Genomic DNA, 19,149 nt, shown 5'->3' on the forward strand with positions numbered 1-19,149 from the left:
GCGCCGTATCCGTACTGCCTGGGGTCTTCACGCGCCCTGAACAAGCAGGCGGCAGGTGATCGCAGAGCTTCTGGGCACATGGCAGGCACCATAAAAATATGCCTTGAATGCTGGGTGTGCACAGGTGAGGCCAAGGTCCCATGGTAAGAAATTGTCCCTGGTGGAAATTCTAAATGCCTCACTTTTCATCCTAATGAGAACCCGGAACAATCTGGATCTGAGGTGCTAAAGGTCATGCAGGTAAACACTGGGGACCAGGTGGTGGGAGCTGGGGCTCCAGTAGAGGTCATCCAGCCTCTGTGCCCCCACCTTGGGCCAGGGGTGCTGAGCGCCCCCCTTGGGCAGTGGAGATCTAGGATTGCCATCAGGATGGCCTGCCTGGTTGAGCTGGTGGAGAAGTCAGGGCACTGTCCATACCACACTCACCCACGGCGAGAGGCCACCTTGACTGGATAGCCTTGTCTTTGTCGTACACCTTGGCCCTCCTGCCTCCACCCGAATGTTCTTTGGAGCCAACAGCAAAGTGTCTTGGCTTGTGGGGGGTAAGGCTGGTTCTCTGCTGCTTCGTGAGAGCCACTTACTGTGGTTTGTGCGATTTGCACAGAGAGATGGCTCCCCAGGAGGTGGGATCCCCTCCTGGCTCTGGTCTCAGAGGGAGACTGCCTGCCTGACTCAGGACCACTCAGCCCCTGTCTCTGAGGGTTGGTTTACCAGAACATGAGCCAGGGCTGTGAGGCTCCAAGGATTATTGTGTTTCATTTACAAAAGCCAGGGTTTGGGTCTCTATTCAGGGGCTCCAAATGAAAAGGATGAGTGAGTCCAGCCCCTTGCAGTCCTAAAATGAAATATTCTGTGGCTGAGAACAATCCTGCAGACACATATGAAAATGGGCAAATCTTAAAAAACCAGCTAATAGAGAGCTGCTGAGGGGCTCCAGAAGCAGCCCTGTATTGTAATTTTCTATGCAGACTTGCGGTCTGTTCAGGGGACAGGGGTCATGCTGTCCATCAAGTGCAAGCTTGCTGGTGAGGGGACGAGGGCGCTCTGGGGGTGGTGGATTTGACAGCACGGTGAGGTCACCCGTGGAACCAGAGCAGGGAGGACCAGAGCATCAGGAGTCCCCGCCGCCCCACCCAGGAGCACACCCTTGACCGCAGGCAGTCATCCAGTGTGCCCTGAGCCGTCCTGCTGCAGGAACCCACGCTCCATGAGCCAGACCTTGGGGTGAGACCCTGGGCAGGAGTTCCTCCGCAAGAGGAAAACAAACAGCGTCAGCCCCAGAGCTAACACGAGCCGCGGGGGCCGGAAGCAGCAGCTGTGGCCAGTTGGACCCCCTCTGGCTCGGTCTCCCCAGGAGGCGGGGACATGCAGGGAAGGCTGCTCTGACTCCATTGGGCTGTTCCTAGCCCAAGGGCCCCCCAGGAGTCTCCCACCTTCCAAGGGACGGGCCTGTGGTGCAGCCAGAGGCGCTGGCAGACCGGGAGGCCACGGTGAGGCCGGTCCCACCACCCAGTCTGGCTCTCATCCTGAGCCGCCCGGGGCTGGGGGCTCTCCTGGTGGCCCGTTCGCCCTTGTGCCCACAAGTACGCTGTCTGGGGACTAGGGCAGGTCTTGGAAACACTGGAGGAAAAAAGCAAGGGGTTCTCGAGATGAGGAGCCGGAAACTCACTGCTTGCAGCCAGAGCAGGCGTCAGCCGGGAGGGGCCAGGACTGGGGGCTTCTCACTGCGGCGAGAGTTTCCTAGAACGGCCGTGGCCAGTTCAGGACAAAACAAGTTTATTCTCCATCGGTCTGCAAGCCAGAATCCCCAAATCAAGGTGTCCGTAGGATGGTTCCTCCTAGAGGCTCCTGGGGAGAATGCTTCTCACCTCTTCCAGGTTCCGGGGCTCCAAGCGTTCATTCCTGGCCCCTCCAACCTCTCCTCTGTGGCTCCCTCTCTGTGTGTCTCTCCCCCTCTTCTGTGAGGTCAGTGGCATTGGGTCAGGGCCCACCCTAGTCCAGGATGGCCTCATCATGATTGTATCTGCAAAGGCCCTGTTTCCAGATAAGGTCCCTTTCATAGGTTCTAGCTGGACGTGGATTTGGGGGCACTACTCAGCCAGTATGATGTAAAGGCTTGGTTTCCCCTGATGCACACGGCCCCTCTGGAGTATGGGGAATGCTTCTGAGGAGGTGAGACCAATCCCCTGGAAGAGACTGGGGGGGCGGCGTGGTGGGCAGGAGCTCCTCTGCATGCCCACCGATGTCTGATGCTCCCCACTGTGTGAGGCTAGACTGTCCTCTCCCTCACTGCAGTGAGGGGATGGGCTGTCAGCCGGCATGGGCCCCCGGAGCCCTGCACTGCACCCCACAGTCCCCTGGGAGCTGGGTGGGCCATGGTCGCTGGGCCTTTTGGGGTCTTGCGTGCACACCTGCCTCTTGCTCTGGCCGGGGTCAGGAAATGTGGGGAGGGGCACTCAATCTCGAATTGCATCCAGTCTTCTCAGCTGTTCAAGGCGGGTCCCTTGCCTGGCCTCTGTGTCGATTCTGCTCTGGGCCGTGCTGGCCACAGGACTGTGACTTGTCTTTTCCCATGGTCCAGAGTGTCTGGCTGTCACGGAGGAGGGTGAAGTGGATGGGGCCTGGGGGGTGCAGGCCACGGGCGCCCCCTGGACAGGGGACTTCCTTGGCCAGCTCTGTTATGCAGTGCAGCTCTTGGGAGCCAGCGCTGGGGGGGGGCTTCTTCAGGACAGGGTGGCAGACAGCAGGGCAATGGCCTTGGACTGAAGGGGCACTCTGGGACGGATGCAATCCCGGAAAGCTTTCTGTGTCCTGGGCACCCACCACATGGCTGGCACGGTGACCGATCCAGGAAAGGCCCCTGGGAGTTTCCTGGGCAGCCCCCGGAGGTGGGGGGGCGGAGGTCGGGGAGGGGAGGAAGGAGGCACTCTGCCTTGGTGTTCCAGCACGCGCTTCCTGCCCCCAGAAGCTGCCGTGTTGGATTCTAAGACCCACCCCTTGATTTCAGCAATCAGAATACCATCTGTGTCTTTGCCTCAGTGCCTAGGGTCATGGGATAGGGGCCACTCTGCGCTCTCCCCCCACCCCCAAAAGCAGTTTTGAAATAACTATGCTTCTTTCAATTATGGGGGTTAGCTGTCTCCAGCAGCCAGGTGAGAAACACCTCAAAATGTGGATTCTGGGGAAGGAGGGGCCAGCGTCCATCAGGGTCCTCGTGGGATAGGAGTCTCTGCTGTTCACAGTACGGCGACCGTCCCCGACCCCACGCCTGTCGGCTCCCTCCTTCCCACCAGCTCAAGGACAGCAGGCACGGCGCGGGCCTATGGAAGAGCCAGGGGCTTTCTGGGAGCTCGAGGGGGGGTAGCCCCTCCCCGCCTGGCAACAGTGGCCAGCAGTCAGCGGTCCAGCCCTCCATCCTGTGCCAGGGACTCCGCTGGCCTGCACCCCCACCGCCTGCTGCATGTGGCCGTGGCCTGGACACAGCGTAGAGGCTGCCGGCCGGTAGGGCAGGTCCGGCCGTGACAGCCTGAGGTCCCTTGGCCTTCACAGTCATGACGATGAGGACACAGCTCTGGGGGGAATGCACAACACGCTGTGGGGAGAGGAACCACAATGGGAGAAGCGAAGCAGACGGGACAGACTGAAACAGGACGTGGTCCGGAGCTGGGTCCCTCCACGGGCCCCGGCACAGGGAGGAGACAACGCAAGGTCATGGTAGTCTAGACGCCACGCCGACAGCCACAGAGGGGTTCTCTTCCAGAGGGTGTGCGGGCGGGGGCTGGGGACAGACACCGGACTCGCCCCTTACCCTTCTTCTTCCGGATGGAGGCTTGCAAACAGAAAGGGGAGCGTGAGTCCGGAGATGGCAGCGCTCCCCCAGGGCCTGGCTCGGGGGCTGGGAAGCCTAACCCTCACCCGCACCTCATGGGGGCCAGACATGGAAGGTCCAGGTGTCTAGAGAGCTGGACTTACGGCTTTCCCAGGAACCGGGGGATGGGGTGACCTGCCCCGTCTGACAGGCCCGGCTGGCAAACCTGCTTTCTGGCCACGGATGAGGCACTGTCCCGGGGTGTCCCTCCTACTGAGCTCCCTGCCCCACCCCCAGCACTGTGCCCACGTGGCAGGGGAGAGACAACGGGAGCAGACTTGAGGAGGAGCCCCGCGACCCCGCACGGGGGACAGACAGGCCACGAATCGCTGCGGCCCCTTAGAGGAGGCAGTGTGACACGTGCTGTCTGGTTTTAACAGGCAGGCAGCGGTTCTGCTGTTATCCCCACCAGGTGCCAGGCCAGCTGTGTGGGGACGGTCAGGCTTTGCTGGCCAGAAGAGGGGGGCTTGTGGGGAGCTGCCTGTTCTTGGCAGAGGGTGGGCAGCACCACGGTAGGGGTGCTGATTTCTAGAAGGCTAAGCCTCAGTGACAGGTGAGGGGAGCTAGCTGGGAGGCAGCCAGGGCCCAGGGAAGGACCATGTGGCCACAGCACCGTCCCCACCGTGGACACCCCCCTCCCCGAGAATGCTGCAAAGAAGGGCTGCTCTGTCCTTTCTGGGGGGAGGATCCAAAAGGTCTCCCCATGAAGGCTAGGATCAGGTGGGAGTGATGTCCTAGTTCAACACCAGTGAGGGGTGCTCAGACGTCACCCCGCTGGGGCCAGCCGGGCCCAAGGGACGGGGCCTGTGTGCAGGTACACAGACGCTCACCCGCCAGCACCTTGTGAGGCCCTTTCTGCATTCTCTGCAGAGTGAGCCTGTCAGCCCACTCGCCACTTCCGTGCGGTCAAAGCCAGCCTCCTTCCAAATGTGTCCCTGGGCTCCATGGTGACGCCCAAGCATGACATTTAACCAGCATCCGGGCGGCCCACACCGGCTCCAGGGTCCTCCCTCTCCCAGCAGCCATCAGTGCCACTGGACCCAGGGCCCACAGTGCTCTGCACACCCTTCCCTGTCTGTACGACAGGGCCAATGGCTACAGCCCTCCTATTCCTTGTAGACCTTCTAGAAGATGCCAGGAGCTCCCTACCCCCGGTGTGCAGCCTGCCAGGCTGGCCAGCCCCATCACTATCTACGCCAAACCCAGGGGTGGAAGCTTTCTGGTCTGAGCATGCACAGAGCACCAGTAAGGCAGATTTCGGGGGTGGGGGAGGCCCTAGACAGCAGGGGAGCTGTTTGGGGGACACTGTGGGGCAGCTTACCTTTATCCACTAGTGAGAGGCCCAAAAATTCAAAACAAAACAATGTTAGATGAGCCGAAAAGAGGAAAAGGCAGAACTAGTAACCACCCCCGAAGCCGGCAGGATTCCCACGGAGATGCCAACGTGGGAGCCGCCCACACAGGGACCCGATGCCATTCTTGGGTGTCAGGGACCGGGGCAAGCAAGCGAGCAAAGGCCATGCACGGCCCGAGGCTGCACGGAGGCTGGTCCCACTGTGTCCCAGGTGCTGGCAACAGCGCGGGGCTGGGCAGGCCGGACGGGCGACTCTTACCGAGCTCCTCCAGCTCCGAGGTCATGGACTTGGAGCGCAGGGTGAGGGCCGTGGTTGGAGCACGCTTGGGCGGCGGGGGAGCTTCAGGGGCAGATGGGAGAGACAGAGGTGTGAGAACCTGGCCAGGATGTCGCCCGCCCCACCCCCATGCTTCCAGCATGACCGGGGAGCCAGCGGCCCTGAGCCTGTGGGGAAGGTGGACAGGCGGGTGTCCCCCCGAGGTGGGGGAGCAGCAGTGGTCACCCACTGGGGCTCCACTCAGGCTGTGATGGATCGGGACCACCTCGCCCTCCCTGAGTGAGTGGAAGTCCACGGAGGGGAGGCTGGTCCAGCTCTCTCCATGCTGTGCCTGCCGGTGACTAACGGGACTGACGGTTCCGGCAGCCTTGCAGCCCCTCCCTGGCTCCCAGCCCCCATCGCGGCAAGGACTTGGGCCTCGCATGTGTGCTGATGCCCCCAGACCCTGGGCTGCGGAGCACAGCCTTGCCGGATGCCCCCTCTGTCCAGCGGGCAAGCCCACAGTCCTGTCCCAACCTCCCTTTGTGGCTTCTTTTCCTCCTCATGAGGACGGGCCCCCCAGCAGGAGGTGCGGGGGCCCCCGAGTGTGTCCGAACACAGGAGGCTGGAGAGCAGGGGCGGGGCGGTGGGGCGGGCACCTTTCTTCCTGGCCGTGTCGTCCGGGTCGAGATTCCGCGTCACCGTGACCACCTTGAGGATGAGGTGGTTCCCTCCCTGGCGGATCATGTTAACCACCTGCCGATGGCCGACTTTGACAACGTTCTCGTTGTTCACCTGTGGGAAGACGGGGGCTGTGGGTGAGGGGCCACGTGGGCCGAAGGGAACAGCGCCCACCCCCAGGCAGCGGCAGCCCTGCCTCCCAATGGACGGACGGACGTGTGGTCAGCAGGCCGACAGCACGAAACTGCTGTGGTTCTGGAACCGAAGATGCTTTTGGGGGACCAGCGGGAGGCTGCTGTGGGGCTGCAGATCACCTGACCACAGCCGGGGGGCCCGTCGCGCGGTGCAAGGCGGTTTCCAGCTGCAGGGGGACCAGGACTGACTCTCGTCTCACCCGAGGGTACTTAGGTGCTCGCTCTGGCAGGCCTGGGAGAAAGTTCCTGGCCACCAGCCATGTGCAAAAAACCACACAGGAGATTTCCAGGGTCCCGGGGGTGTGGCCCTACCGCTTTCCGTTTTCACACTCAAGAGGAAACACTAATTGTTTCTCACATAGTTTGGGGACACACATCACACTAAAGCGGCCCATTTCTTCTGGGTGCTCCCTCCCTCCTCCTCTCCTGCTGGGGAGGCCGGAAAAGGCATAAAGTCTTGGCTGACAAGGTGCTAAGGGCCACGGGTCCCCACCTGCTCATCCAGGGACCCCAGATGAGGCTTCCATCATGGCCGCTCCAGTGTTTGCTGAGCTCCTGGCCACGGCCTGCCCCTTGACCCCCGTCTGTCCCCTGGCATCGGCAGGCAGAGGTGGGACTGCCCCTCCCAGAGCTCGGCCCAGCAGCAGACCCGCTTTGTCCGCTCCCACCCTCCGCCGGCGGGGGAGAGAAGACAGGGTGGACCGGGTGGCTGAGAGCACAGAAAGCAGGGGGATCTCGGGCATTTGGGTTCCACACCTCCGGCCGGCTGAACCGGACCTCTCCTGGGGGGCTGTGGCACCTGCCATCCCCACAGCCCCCAGGGTGGGCATCAGGCACGGAGGGCAGCAGAGGGAGTGAACCCACGGATGGAGTTCATGACCACCCCGTGCACTGTCCTCCAAGAAAGGAAAGTCCCCACTGCAAAGAACAAGTGAGAAGGACCCGATGCCCTGCCCGCCCTGCAACCGGCGTCCCCGTGTTGCTGTGGTTGCTAAAACCTTTGAACTGCAAGGTCCCCTCAAGCAGAGACGTTACCAGGCTTGGTGACTTCTCACCGTCCTCACACCCGCGCAACCAGGTCCACACACCAACAACGGGCACACTCTTCCCAGACAGCCTGGCAGGGGGACTCACGGGGGGACATGTTGCAGCTGTTCTGGACTGCAAACGACGTCCCTCCCCTCCCTGCCTCTGCTGTACGTGCCCCAGAGAAGTGACCATTGCTCATTCACTCACTCATCCACCACTCCTGCTCAGAGCACCCACTAAAAGCCAGGATGTAAGGGGTGATCCTGGCGGGCGGTCTGTCCCTGCCCCTCCGAAGCCCACGTTCTCATGGGGGCTCGACCACGCACAAGTCAGTGCACCAGCGAGACTCCAGCTGTGCCAAGCGCCACCTGAGACAACAGGTCCGGGCAAGAGGGGACGGAGAGCAGATGCGCGGTGGGGGTGGGGAGCCCAGGCCCAGGCGCGGGCTGAGGGAGCCCCTCTGCAGGAGGGTGGGTGCCGGCAGTGCCCTGGGCCCTGCCTCCTTCCACCTGCAGGGGAGGGTCTTTGCCTCTGGCAGTCCTGCCTGAAAAGTCCCAGGCATTCCTCCTCGGGCTGGGCACCCAAAGAGCTGCCTCCGCTGAGGCCAAGCATGGCACCTGCTCTGGGACCGAAGGGCCGGGCTTCTCGAGCCCGCTCTGACTGTGGGCCCACCGTGCTCTCCTTTCCCCGTGCAGCCTCCCCTCAACCAGCCCCCTCCTACATGCCCATCCTGCTTTGGAAGGAGTCCTTCCCCCAGAGTGAGAATACCAAGGTCAGAGCCGTGGGCTGTGTGGCTCCAGACCTTTGCGGCCCAGCCACAGGTGCACGGTTGAGCGCTCTGACAGCGGGGGCATGGGGTGCCTGCCAGAAGAGGAGGCAAAGGCACAAGGCAGCACCGTTCAACTCGGAACCCACAAGACCAGGACCAAAGGCAGGACGGGACACTCGGTGACATTCTCCTTCCCAGCACAGGCTGCAGAGAAGAGCAAGAGCCCTGCTTTAGAATTTCCTAGCCTTTAATCCAACTCAAAATCCATTTTCTCCCCCAATGGGACTTTGGAACCAGCTACCAGCCCTAAAACGTGCTCTGAACCGCGTGTGTGGAGACAGGAGCCTCAGAGACCGATCGGGTGAAGTGCTCGCCGCTTCCTCAGACGCCCGGGTTGGTAGGTCAAGCTTCTGTGGGGTTCCGGTGTCCCTCAAAGCACCTGGGCCTGCAAATTCTGGCACGCTGCCACCAGAGGGAGGTGTGTGCCACGATCACTTGCCACATTTGTAGAAGGTTAACGCAAATCTGGGGGCTCCTCGGATCACAGCCTCAAAGACAGAAACGGATTCCAAGTCACGGGTCCGGTTACTGGTGGGGCAGAGTAGCAAGTCTCTCCATTCATCATTCTTACACAGACATGGAGCCACCCAAGGAGGGAGTACACCATGGCCACATCCTGGCGGACGGCAAGGACCCAAGTGTGGCATCCACCACGGTTTGGAGGACTTCTGTGAAGAACAGGAAGACAAGCCTTCCTCTGCACTTCTGTATTTTTTTAAAAATTTTTAAATGATTTTTTTATTATGTTAGTCACCATACAGTACATCCCCGGCTTCCGATGTAAAGTTCCGTGATTCATTAGTTGTGTATAACACCCAGTGCACCATGCAATACGTGCCCTCCTTACCACCCATCACCAGTCTATCCCATTCCCCCAAACCCCTCCCCTCTGAGGCCCTCAGTTTGTTTCTCAGAGTCCATAGACTCTCATGTTTCATTCCCCCTTCTGTTTACCCCCCTCCTTTCTTTATCCCTTTCTTCCCCTACCGATCCTCCTAGTTCTTATGTTCCATAGATGAGAGAAATCATATGATAATTGTCTTTCTCTGCTTGACTTATTTCACTTAGCATTATCTCCTCCAGTGCCGTCCATGTTGCAGCAAATGTTGAGAATTCGTTCTTTCTGATAGCTGAGTAATATTCCATTGTATGTATGGACCACAGCTTCTTAATCCAGGCATCTGTTGAGGGGCATCTCGGCTCCTTCCACGATTTAGCTATTGTGGACAATGCAGCTATGAACATTGGGGTGCATATGTACTTTTCTAAACCGTTCTCTTCTTCACTCAAATGGTTATTCCAAACATGAGACTCACGTGCACGCAGTTTAGACAGAGGTCTGCAAGGCTTGTTACGAAACCTGGAGGACCCACCACCCAGGAACCACTTCTCGCTCCCAAAGCCTTCAGCTCATTCTTTCTATCCAACCCCGTGTCTCTAACCACAGTTACGTGTTGTTTACATTTTGATGTTTACGCTTTAGAGGTTGTCCGCTGACACCACCACGGCCAACGATGACTTCTCTCGGGGTTTCTGAGCGGTGGCACAGTTGCGACGAGGACCAACTAACTCTGACGCGGGTGCACGCGAGGGCGTGTGGATCGGCACCTCTGGATTTGACACGCCAGCTGCGGGCAACAGCCCCTTCCTCCCAAATGTGGCAACTGACTGTCTATCATCGAAGGTCCACTGCGAGGTCAGAGTCGTCCTTGGCTGAGAACCAGTAATTCAGGTCTTTCCTCTCAGCCACCCGCCCCTCCCCCAGGACTCCCACTGTCGGGTCCTAGTTCTGCCAGAATTGCACCTAGGTCCACACCCAGGATGCGCGTGGCGGCTGTGTGGCATCTATCCACAGCCAAGCCACACAGCATATTAGGACTACGTTGTGTTTTCCCATACATTATGTTTTCCCCGGGGCAAAATCATTTTCTATTGTTTGTGTGTTGGTTTAATTTTCTACGTACTTACCAGTAATTTCAATCCAAACACTCCCTAATTATGCAAATCTCTTTTCAGAATCTTCAAATACGTCCTCGGGCATTTTGCTAAGTTTATCTTCTTGAAGAAATTGCTCCCAAAGACTTCTGCTCTTCTCGGCACAACGTGTGTTCAGTGTTCTCTGTGCCTGTGTCCCCAGGATTCCTTTCAATTTGGTCTTGTGTTGGGGCCACGTGATTCCCAGACCCCCTGGATATAGTGAGTGTTACTTAGTGTAAAGCCTCATTTTTGGTAAAGGACATTCTCTAGTTGTTTCCCAAAGAAGGGAGTTTGGGAGATGTTTTTTTTTTTGAGACATTGCTTATTGGAAAATGGCTTTTTGAAAAAGATTTATGTATTAGAGAGAGAGTGAGCTCGTGGGGGGAGGGGGAGAGAGAGAATCTTAAGCAGACTTCACACCCAGCATGGAACCCAATGCAGAGCCTGATCTCAAGACCCTGATATCATGACCTGAGCTGAAACCAAGAGTCAGATGCTTAACCACCTGAGCCACCCGAGCACCCCAAAAATGGCTTTATCTGCACACTTAACTGGAGTTAAGTCTGACTCAGTAAAGAAAGCTCTTGAGACCATCTCCTTTGTAGGTAACACAAAGTCTGGGCAAAACAATCCCCTCACCCCCAGATTCAAACAGACAAGAACAACTCCCTGAAAGCTCTGGGGATATAAACTGAGGTAGGCAGATTTTGGATGGGAGTGGAAAACTGGAAGCTTTGGGCCACGGATAGAGCGTGATGTGGGTCACCCGTAGCTCTGATGGAAAACTGCAGCCTTTCTGGCTTGAGAAATCAGGACAGAATGTGGGGTGGCCACAGCGGCCAAAGTGAGGGGAGAATCCCAGAGAAGAGCCAGAGATGGCAGCTCCTGCTGTGTGTAAACTTTCCCCAGATCCCTGATGGGTGTATGAACTGTGCCCGCGTGGCCTGACCAACACCGCTCGCACATGAGGCTCAAGTGCCTGAACTTTTTTTTTTTTTTTTAAAGATTTTATTTATTTATTTGACAGAGATAGAGACAGCCAGCGAGAGAGGGAACACAAGCAGGGGGAGTGGGAGAGGAAGAAGCAGGCTCATAGCGGAGGAGCCTGATGTGGGGCTCGATCCCATAACGCCGGGATCACACCCTGAGCCGAAGGCAGACGCTCAACCGCTGTGCCACCCAGTCGCCCCATCAAGTGCCTGAACTTTAAATTGAGTTGTTGCCGCCACAGGCTGGACGCTGCAGACTGAGACCGACCAAGGTGATTACCAGCTAAAGCGCAAACCTCAACACCCATCCAAGGAACGTACCAGAATCCACACTGTCACAGCAGAACCTTCCCAATATTCAGGATACAGTGAAAACCTACTTGATGAACCCAGACATGACTAAGAGGTTGGAATTATCACGCAAGGACTTTAAAGCAGCTATTACAATAACACTCATCTCGGTATAGGAAAACACACTCGTATTGCATAAAAGGTAGGAAATACCATCAATGAAATAAAAAATGTAAAAAGAAGTGAGAAGGCTAAAACTGAAAAATGCAATGTTGTCGTTAAAAAATGCACTGGATGGGCTTAATAGCGAGACGGATGTGGCAAAGCAAACAGTGAACTTGAATCAACATCCACAGAATTCTTCCAATATGAAGAAGAGAGAGAAAGGATTTTCAAAAGTGAACAGAATCTTAAGGACTTGTGGGACAATGTCAAAAGGTCTAATGTTTTGAGTCCTAGAAGGGTAGAAAATTGGAATCCCAGAACAAGGAGAGAAAATAGGTCAGAAAAAAATATTTAAAAAACTGATGGCTGAGAACTTCCCCAATTAGGTGAAGGACATAAATTTAGATTTAAGAAACTCAGTGAAGGGGCACCTGGTGGCTCCGTCGGTGAAGCGTCTGCCTTGGCTCAGGTCACGATCCTGGGGTCCTGGGATCGAGCCCTGCATCAGGCTCCCTGCTCAGCATGGAGTCGGCTTCTCCTTCTCCCTCTGCCCTTCCCACCCCCACTCCTGCTCTGTCTCTCTCTCTCAAATAAATAAATAAAATCTTAAAAAAAAAAAAAGAAACTCAGTGAATCCCAAATAGAATAAACATAAAGAAAATCTCACCCAGGCACATTACAGCCAATCTGCTGAAAGCCAAAGGTAAAACGAGGAAATCTTAAAGCAACCAGAGAAGCATGACGTATTCCTTAAAGAAGAACAATGATTTCGATGACCGTGAACTTCACATCAGCAACCATGGAGGCAAGACCATGGATCATTTTTAAACTGTGTAAATAAAATAACTGCCAACCTAGAATTCTCTATCCAGAGAACATATCTTTAAAGAATGAAGGCAAAATAAAACATTTATAGATAAGCAAAAGCCATGAGACCTGCTGTTAACGGCAGTTCTTCAAGCCGGAAGGGAACGATACTAGATCTCAGAGGCATGAGAATATCAGAAATGGTAAATACACAGGTAAAACATTAAAGATGATTTTCCCTCTTATTTAAAAAATAGGTGTGACTGAGGCAAAAATAACGTTGTCTTGTGGGGTTTACAGTGTCAGTACATGTGACGCCCGTGACACTGTAGCACGTGTGTAGGCAGGTGTGAGACACACCTGCGTGGTTGCGAGGTTGTTACGCTTCATGTGAATTTTGCAGTACGAATTCTAAGTGCACTGAAAAGTTAAGGATGTATACTGTAATCCCAGAGCCCGCCACTAAAAAGAACGTAAAGTATGACAAGAAGCCGGTATGTTAAAATGTAGTTCTAAAAGTAGTCAAACAGGGGTGTCTGGGGGGCTCAGGAGGTTAAGTGTCCACCTTGGGCTCAGGTCATGATCTCAGGGCCCTGGGATGGAGACCCGCATTGGGCTCCCTGTTCAGCAGGGAGTCTGCTTCTCCCTCTGCCCCTTCCTCCTGCATGTGTGCTTGCTCTCTCGCTCTCAAATAAATAAGTAAATAAATAAGTCTTTAAAAAATAAAAGCAGTCAAACAATCCAAGAAAAGCAGAAAAGGGAGAGGAGAGGAAAAGAGAAGAGATAAACAGAAACAAACTGGTGGGCCTACACTGAATGGCATCAATAATTACATTAAATGTTAATGGGATAAAACTCCAAGTAAAAGGCAGATATTATTCAAATGGATTACAGACAAAGATCTAATATGCTGTGTATGCACTTGAGGTACAAAGACACAGAGAGGTTGAAAGCAAATGAACACAAGTGTTCCCACGGGTGGAGTGCCTATATTAATATCACGCAAGAGAGATGTCAGCCAATTTGAATAACAGTTTGGCAATTCCTCAAAAAGTTCAACACAGAGATATGAAATGACCCAGAAACTGCACTCCCCGGCATATTCCTAAGAGAACTGAAGATATGCTCACACAACTTGCTGCACACAAAATTTCACAGTGTTACTCCCAGCAGCAAAGAGAAGGGGATAGGGGATGAAGAATGACAGTCAATGGGCGTGAGATCTCGTTCTCTGACAAAATGTTCTAAAATTAGACTGTGTGCACCACCACATTGGGTGCCTTAAACAGTTGAATTTTACGGATATGAATTATACCTCAATAAAGCTGTTATTAAAAAATAGACTTCAGGGAAAGAGTCTAAGCAGAAACAAAGAGGGATGCTTCATAATGCTATAGGAGGGAATTCATAACAAGGACAATGGTCAAACATTTATGCACCTGCTCACGGGGCTTCAATATACTGAAGCAAAGTTTGATGGAATAAAAGAGAGAAATGGGGATCTCTGCAAATACAGCAGAACACTGAATACCCCTTTGTATTCAGCTGGACAAGAAAATCAGTAGAGAATAGATGATCTGAGCAAACACCTTGAACTAATTGGTATTTATGGAATAGTAACTAGAGAACACACATTCCCTGGGCCACACAGTTCTAGTTTGGAAAGAATTTTGCTTCAGGAGTTTGAAGGGGATGCTTCACTTACTTAAGTTTCCAGGTCTGTTCCAGAGGGATCTATGACCTGATCATGTTCATGGAGCCTGCATCTGCTCCCTGCCACCCCACCCCAAGGCTGGAGAGCCTTGCAAGATTGCCTCTCTGCTCCAGGTTGTCTGAGGTGTGCTGACTGGCTCTGCCCTCACCTGCCACACTGGGTCCCCGGGGTTGGGGGGCTCTTCCATTGGGACACTCACGCCCTTCTGTTCTGGAACGCTTCCTTCAACTAAGTCTTGGCCATTCATTCCCTTGCTTTCCTTTTCTCTTTGAGGCAAACTTACTCCTTCTGGACAGGTCCTCCAATTTAATTATCTTTCCTCTTTCATTTCCCACATCTTCTCTTTCTGGGAGATTCCTGTCGATTTTATCTTGTAATCCACCTGTCAGAATTTTCATATCTGCTGTAGTATTTTTAAGAGCTCTGATTTTGTTTTGTGACTGTGACTTTAAAAAGGAATATTTTTTGTTCTAACTTCAAGGATGCATTATCTCCTCTTATCTTGCTGAGCACACGCATAACACCTTTCTGTACTCCTGTCCTCCCTGAGCAATCCGTGTCCTCCATCTCCTCCACACCATGTTTGTTTGGGGCTCTCTCTTCCATATTAATTCTTTTTTTTTTTAGGAAGCAGAAAAATACTTTATGCCAAAAGATGGCAGAAATAAGAAAGTCATCCTGAAAAGACACATTGGGACGGATACTCCCCACGAACATGTCCTCCTACTGACTGTGCCCCTGGAGTCTCACAGACTCGGGACGGTTTTCAGACACTTCGCCGATTCCCATGTCATGGGCGGGCTGGAGTCATCTATCAATCCCCAGGTTCCAAGGGGGAGAGCAACATATTTCTCGGAAGAATAGCATCTTCTGTATCAGAAGAGGCACAAACATTCTGCAGGGCAGCACGCTTCAGGTTAAGCCGGCACAGAAATCATCAAAATGTAAAAAAAAGTGACAGGAACGGATACTACACCGTAGAGTAAGATATTCACAAGTGGGGTGGACGTTTAAGGCAGCTGACGGCCAGAAGAGGCAAGTCAAAGAAGGTATTCTGGGTTTGGAGGTGATCTTGCATCTAGAAAAATTCTCTGTGGCCCTAATGAGTGAGCGCTGGGGAGCGGGGCTTCCTCCTCAAGCCAGTGATTCTGGAGGTACCAGATGGTTCGAAGAGGGGGGAGTCAGGCCAGGACTGCAATCAGCCGAAAGACAGCGCAGGCTCTCTGTCTCCAAGATAAATAATAACATAAAATCTTTAAAAAAATGGGGCGCCTGGGCGGCTCAGTCGGTTGAGTATCCGACTCCTGATTTTGACTCAGGTCATGATCTCAGAGTCGTGGTATCGAGTCCCATGCTGGGCTCTGTGCTCAGCGGGGAGTCTGCTTGAGATTCTCTCTCTCCCTCTCTCAAATAAAATAAATCTTAAAAAAAAAAAGCAAAAGAGAGAGCAACAAATAGAACAGGTCATCGGTGGGACCCTTAGGGATGAACCTGGGTACCAAGAAGCCAACGAGGCCCCAGAACACACTCATCACAACACGAGACCCCGTGAGGTCCTTCACACCACGGGTGCCCCCGGAGCCGCCGGCTCGGCCTGCTGCCTCACTTTCTATAGAAATTCCTTCATCCGCATGATGTTCCCTGGCATGTGGCGCGTATTCAGGAGCGGCCCCTAAGGAGCGGATTTCTGTCCGAGTCAGTGATTTCGTGAATACCGACAAGCAACCCTAAAGTTTCTATGGAGGCACAAGACCCAGAAGAGCCAACTCAATATTGAAATCAGAGGACTGGTACCATGTGGCTTTAGGACTTACTGTAAAACCGCGGTAACCAGGTGCTGCTGAGGGACTAGACAAATCGATCTGCAGAACAGCAGACAGAGCCCAGAAACAGACCCACACAAACACAGTCATTTGATCTTTGACAGACGAGCAAAGGCCATTCAGTGGACAAGAGACAGACTTTTCAACAAAGGGCTGGAACAACGGGACACCCACCTGCAAAAAAAAAAAAAAAAAAAAAAAAAAAAAAAAAAGAATCTAGACCTGGACCTTACACTCTTTCACAGAAACTTAACCCAAAATGGGTCACTGACCTAAATGTGAGACACTAAACTACAGAACTCCTAGCAGATAATGCAAGTGAGTATCTGCGTGACCCCCGTCCGGTGATGACCATCTGTTAAAGAAAAAAATCTGTAAGTAGGACTTCGTTAAAACGAAATCTTCTGCTCTGCCAGAGACGCTGTCAAGAGAACAAGACGAGCCACAGACAAAGGACTGGCATCCAAACACACAAAGAACTCTTTTTTTTTTTTTTTAAAGATTTTTTTTATTTATTANTCGACAGAGATAGAGACAGCCAGCGAGAGAGGGAACACAAGCAGGGGGAGTGGGAGAGGAAGAAGCAGGCTCATAGCAGAGGAGCCTGATGTGGGGCTCGATCCCACAACGCCAGGATCACGCCCTGAGCCGAAGGCAGATGCTTAACCGCTGTGCCACCCAGGCGCCCCACAAAGAACTCTTAAAAGTCAACAATAAGGAAAGAAACAACCCAATTAAAAAATAGACAAAAGATCTGAACAGACACTTCGTCAAAGAAGACCTGGAGATGGCAGATAAGCACGTAAAATGGCACTCCACATCCTGTGTCATTAGGGAATCGCAAATTAAAACGACGACATAGCAGTGTGCCCCTGTCATGGTGGCCCAAATCTAGAACGCTGACGCCAAGTGCTGGCGAGGCTGCGGGGCGCCGGGAACTCTCGCTCGCTCGCTGCCAGCGGGAATGCAAGATGGCGCCACCGCCATGGACGACGGGCCGGCCGATTCTTACAGAACGAAACATGCTCTTCCCATACAATCCAGCCACTGCACGCCTTCATATTTACCCCAAATAAGCTGAAAACCTATGTCCACGCAAAAACCCACACACAAATGTTTATAGCGGCTTCGTCCACAATTGCCACAACTCGGACACAGCCAAGATGTCCTTCAGCAGGTGGCTGAACAAGCTGTGGGACGTCCAGACCAAGAAATATGATTCAGTGATCAAAGGAACAGGCTCTCAAGCCACAACAAGACACAAAGGAACCTTACATGTGCCTTATTGAAAGAAACCAACCTGAAAAGACTCCACACTGTGAGAGGCCAACTGCAGAAAATGCTGGAAAAGTCAAAACCGTGGAGACCGTCAAGACCAGGGGCTGCCACAGGATGCGAGATGGAGGGATGAAGAGGTGGAGCACGGAGGAGTTTGAGGGCTGTGAGCTTGTCATTCTGGTGGGGCTGTTGGAGGGCAGTGCTGCACACATGTCATTTGTCCAAACCCACAGACCGTACAAAGCAGAGTGAACCCAACGGTCAATGGCGGACTTGACTTAATAAGAAGGCATCCATGCTGGTTCGTGAATTGTCCCAAACGCACCACAGCAGAACAAGATGTCACAACAAGGGGAAATGGTGGGTGAGGAGGGGTGAGTGAGCATATGGGAATTCTCCGCGCTTGTCGCTCTTCTGTAAGTTAAAGCTGCTGATACATAAAGACTACTCATTGGGAAAGACGCTCATTTCTACCACTTCTATTATGGAAAAACGTCCCTCAAATATGCAACAGCGGAGAGACAGCTTGATGACTGACCGCCACGTTGTCCGCCAGGCCAGCACGGATGAGCTGGTGGTGCCCTGGTCCCTCCCTCGCCCGCGCACCCCTGCCCTCCGAGGATTCTCGTGGAGGGAACTGCAGCTCCTACCATCTCTCCCGAAGGCAGTTCAGCATGCTTTCTGTTTAAAGACCCAGCCCCGTGGTAAAGACAAACTAGCCACCACACCACGAGCACCCCAACAGGCAACTCGGTTGCTCGGATCGTCATACAAATGCCCTCTCGTGGCTGAGACAGTCTCATGCCCGCGCCTGCGCACAGTGGCTTAGTGCAGTCCTGAGAGCTCCCCGTCGCATCTGGCCGGCACGTCACTTGTCTCGTTCAATCTATGGGCTTCTCGGTTCTCTCCTGGCCCCTCGGGACTCACGTGCTGGAGGAACGAAGACGTCACGCCCTCTGTTTTGCCTGCCATGCTCCCGTGTCCTCTGTCTTGCCATCGGCTGGAGGTTGGAAGCGGGACCACGTTCAGGTGTGATCGGGGCAGGTGGTGCCCTGAGCCCCACGTCAGGCGCCCCTGAGAGTCTGCGTGTTTGTGTGTTAAGATTTAGTCAGAGGGGGTGTCGAGGAGCGGCCAGCCGGATTCTCCGGCATGTGTAGCGGCCCCTGGGTTCTCTGCCTCTGGGCGTCGTGAAATGGTGATGTTCTGATGTTCCTTTTCCAATTTTAGTTGGGATAATTTTTGAAGAGAAACCTGCCCTTCTCGACGGTGAGACTGCCCCCAGGTACTGTCTGTGAAAGAAGGCCGAGAGAAATGCTTGCTGCTGCTTCTTTCTTTTTTTTTAACCAGTTTTCAGATTAATGAGTTTGTTCCTTCCGAAGCGACCCAATCTTTAAGAAGTGTCATTATGAATTCAGGGATGTTTGAAAACCATTTTTGATATATTTAAATCCACTGCAGTGACTCTCCTTTGTTTTGTTAGAACAGCTTCAGATGTGCACAGAACTTGGGAGGGAGGCAGCACGGAGGGCTTCCCCGGACCCCACGCCCGCTATCCCCTACGCGTGTGCGTGTGAGTGCCCACGTGTGTGTGATGCATCTGGAACCAATACTGACACGTTACTATATATTTTTTTTAAAGNTTTTGTTAGAACAGCTTCAGATGTGCACAGAACTTGGGAGGGAGGCAGCACGGAGGGCTTCCCCGGACCCCATGCCCGCTATCCCCTACGCGTGTGCGTGTGAGTGTCCACGTGTGTGTGATGCATCTGGAACCAATACTGACACGTTACTATATATTTTTTTAAAGATTTTTTTTATTTATTTGATAGAGAGAGAGACAGCCAGCGAGAGAGGGAACACAAGCAGGGGGAGTGGGAGAGGAAGAAGCAGGCTC

The 19,149-nt window shown here is 53.9% G+C and overlaps 1 protein-coding gene across 1 annotated transcript in view; it reads right to left on the reverse strand.

Annotated features, from left to right (window-relative positions):
• SHANK2 (SH3 and multiple ankyrin repeat domains 2) overlaps positions 1-19,149 on the reverse strand; it is a 155,942-nt gene that overhangs the window by 22,040 nt on the left and 114,753 nt on the right. Inside the window, 4 exon segments of the mRNA XM_034645324.1 lie at positions 3,809-3,829; positions 5,190-5,198; positions 5,482-5,562; positions 6,138-6,273. Of these exon segments, the coding sequence (XP_034501215.1) occupies positions 3,809-3,829; positions 5,190-5,198; positions 5,482-5,562; positions 6,138-6,273 (247 nt within the window).

Source organism: Ailuropoda melanoleuca, chromosome 16 (genome assembly GCF_002007445.2).
Source record: "Ailuropoda melanoleuca isolate Jingjing chromosome 16, ASM200744v2, whole genome shotgun sequence".
Classification (NCBI taxonomy): Eukaryota; Metazoa; Chordata; class Mammalia; order Carnivora; family Ursidae; genus Ailuropoda; species Ailuropoda melanoleuca.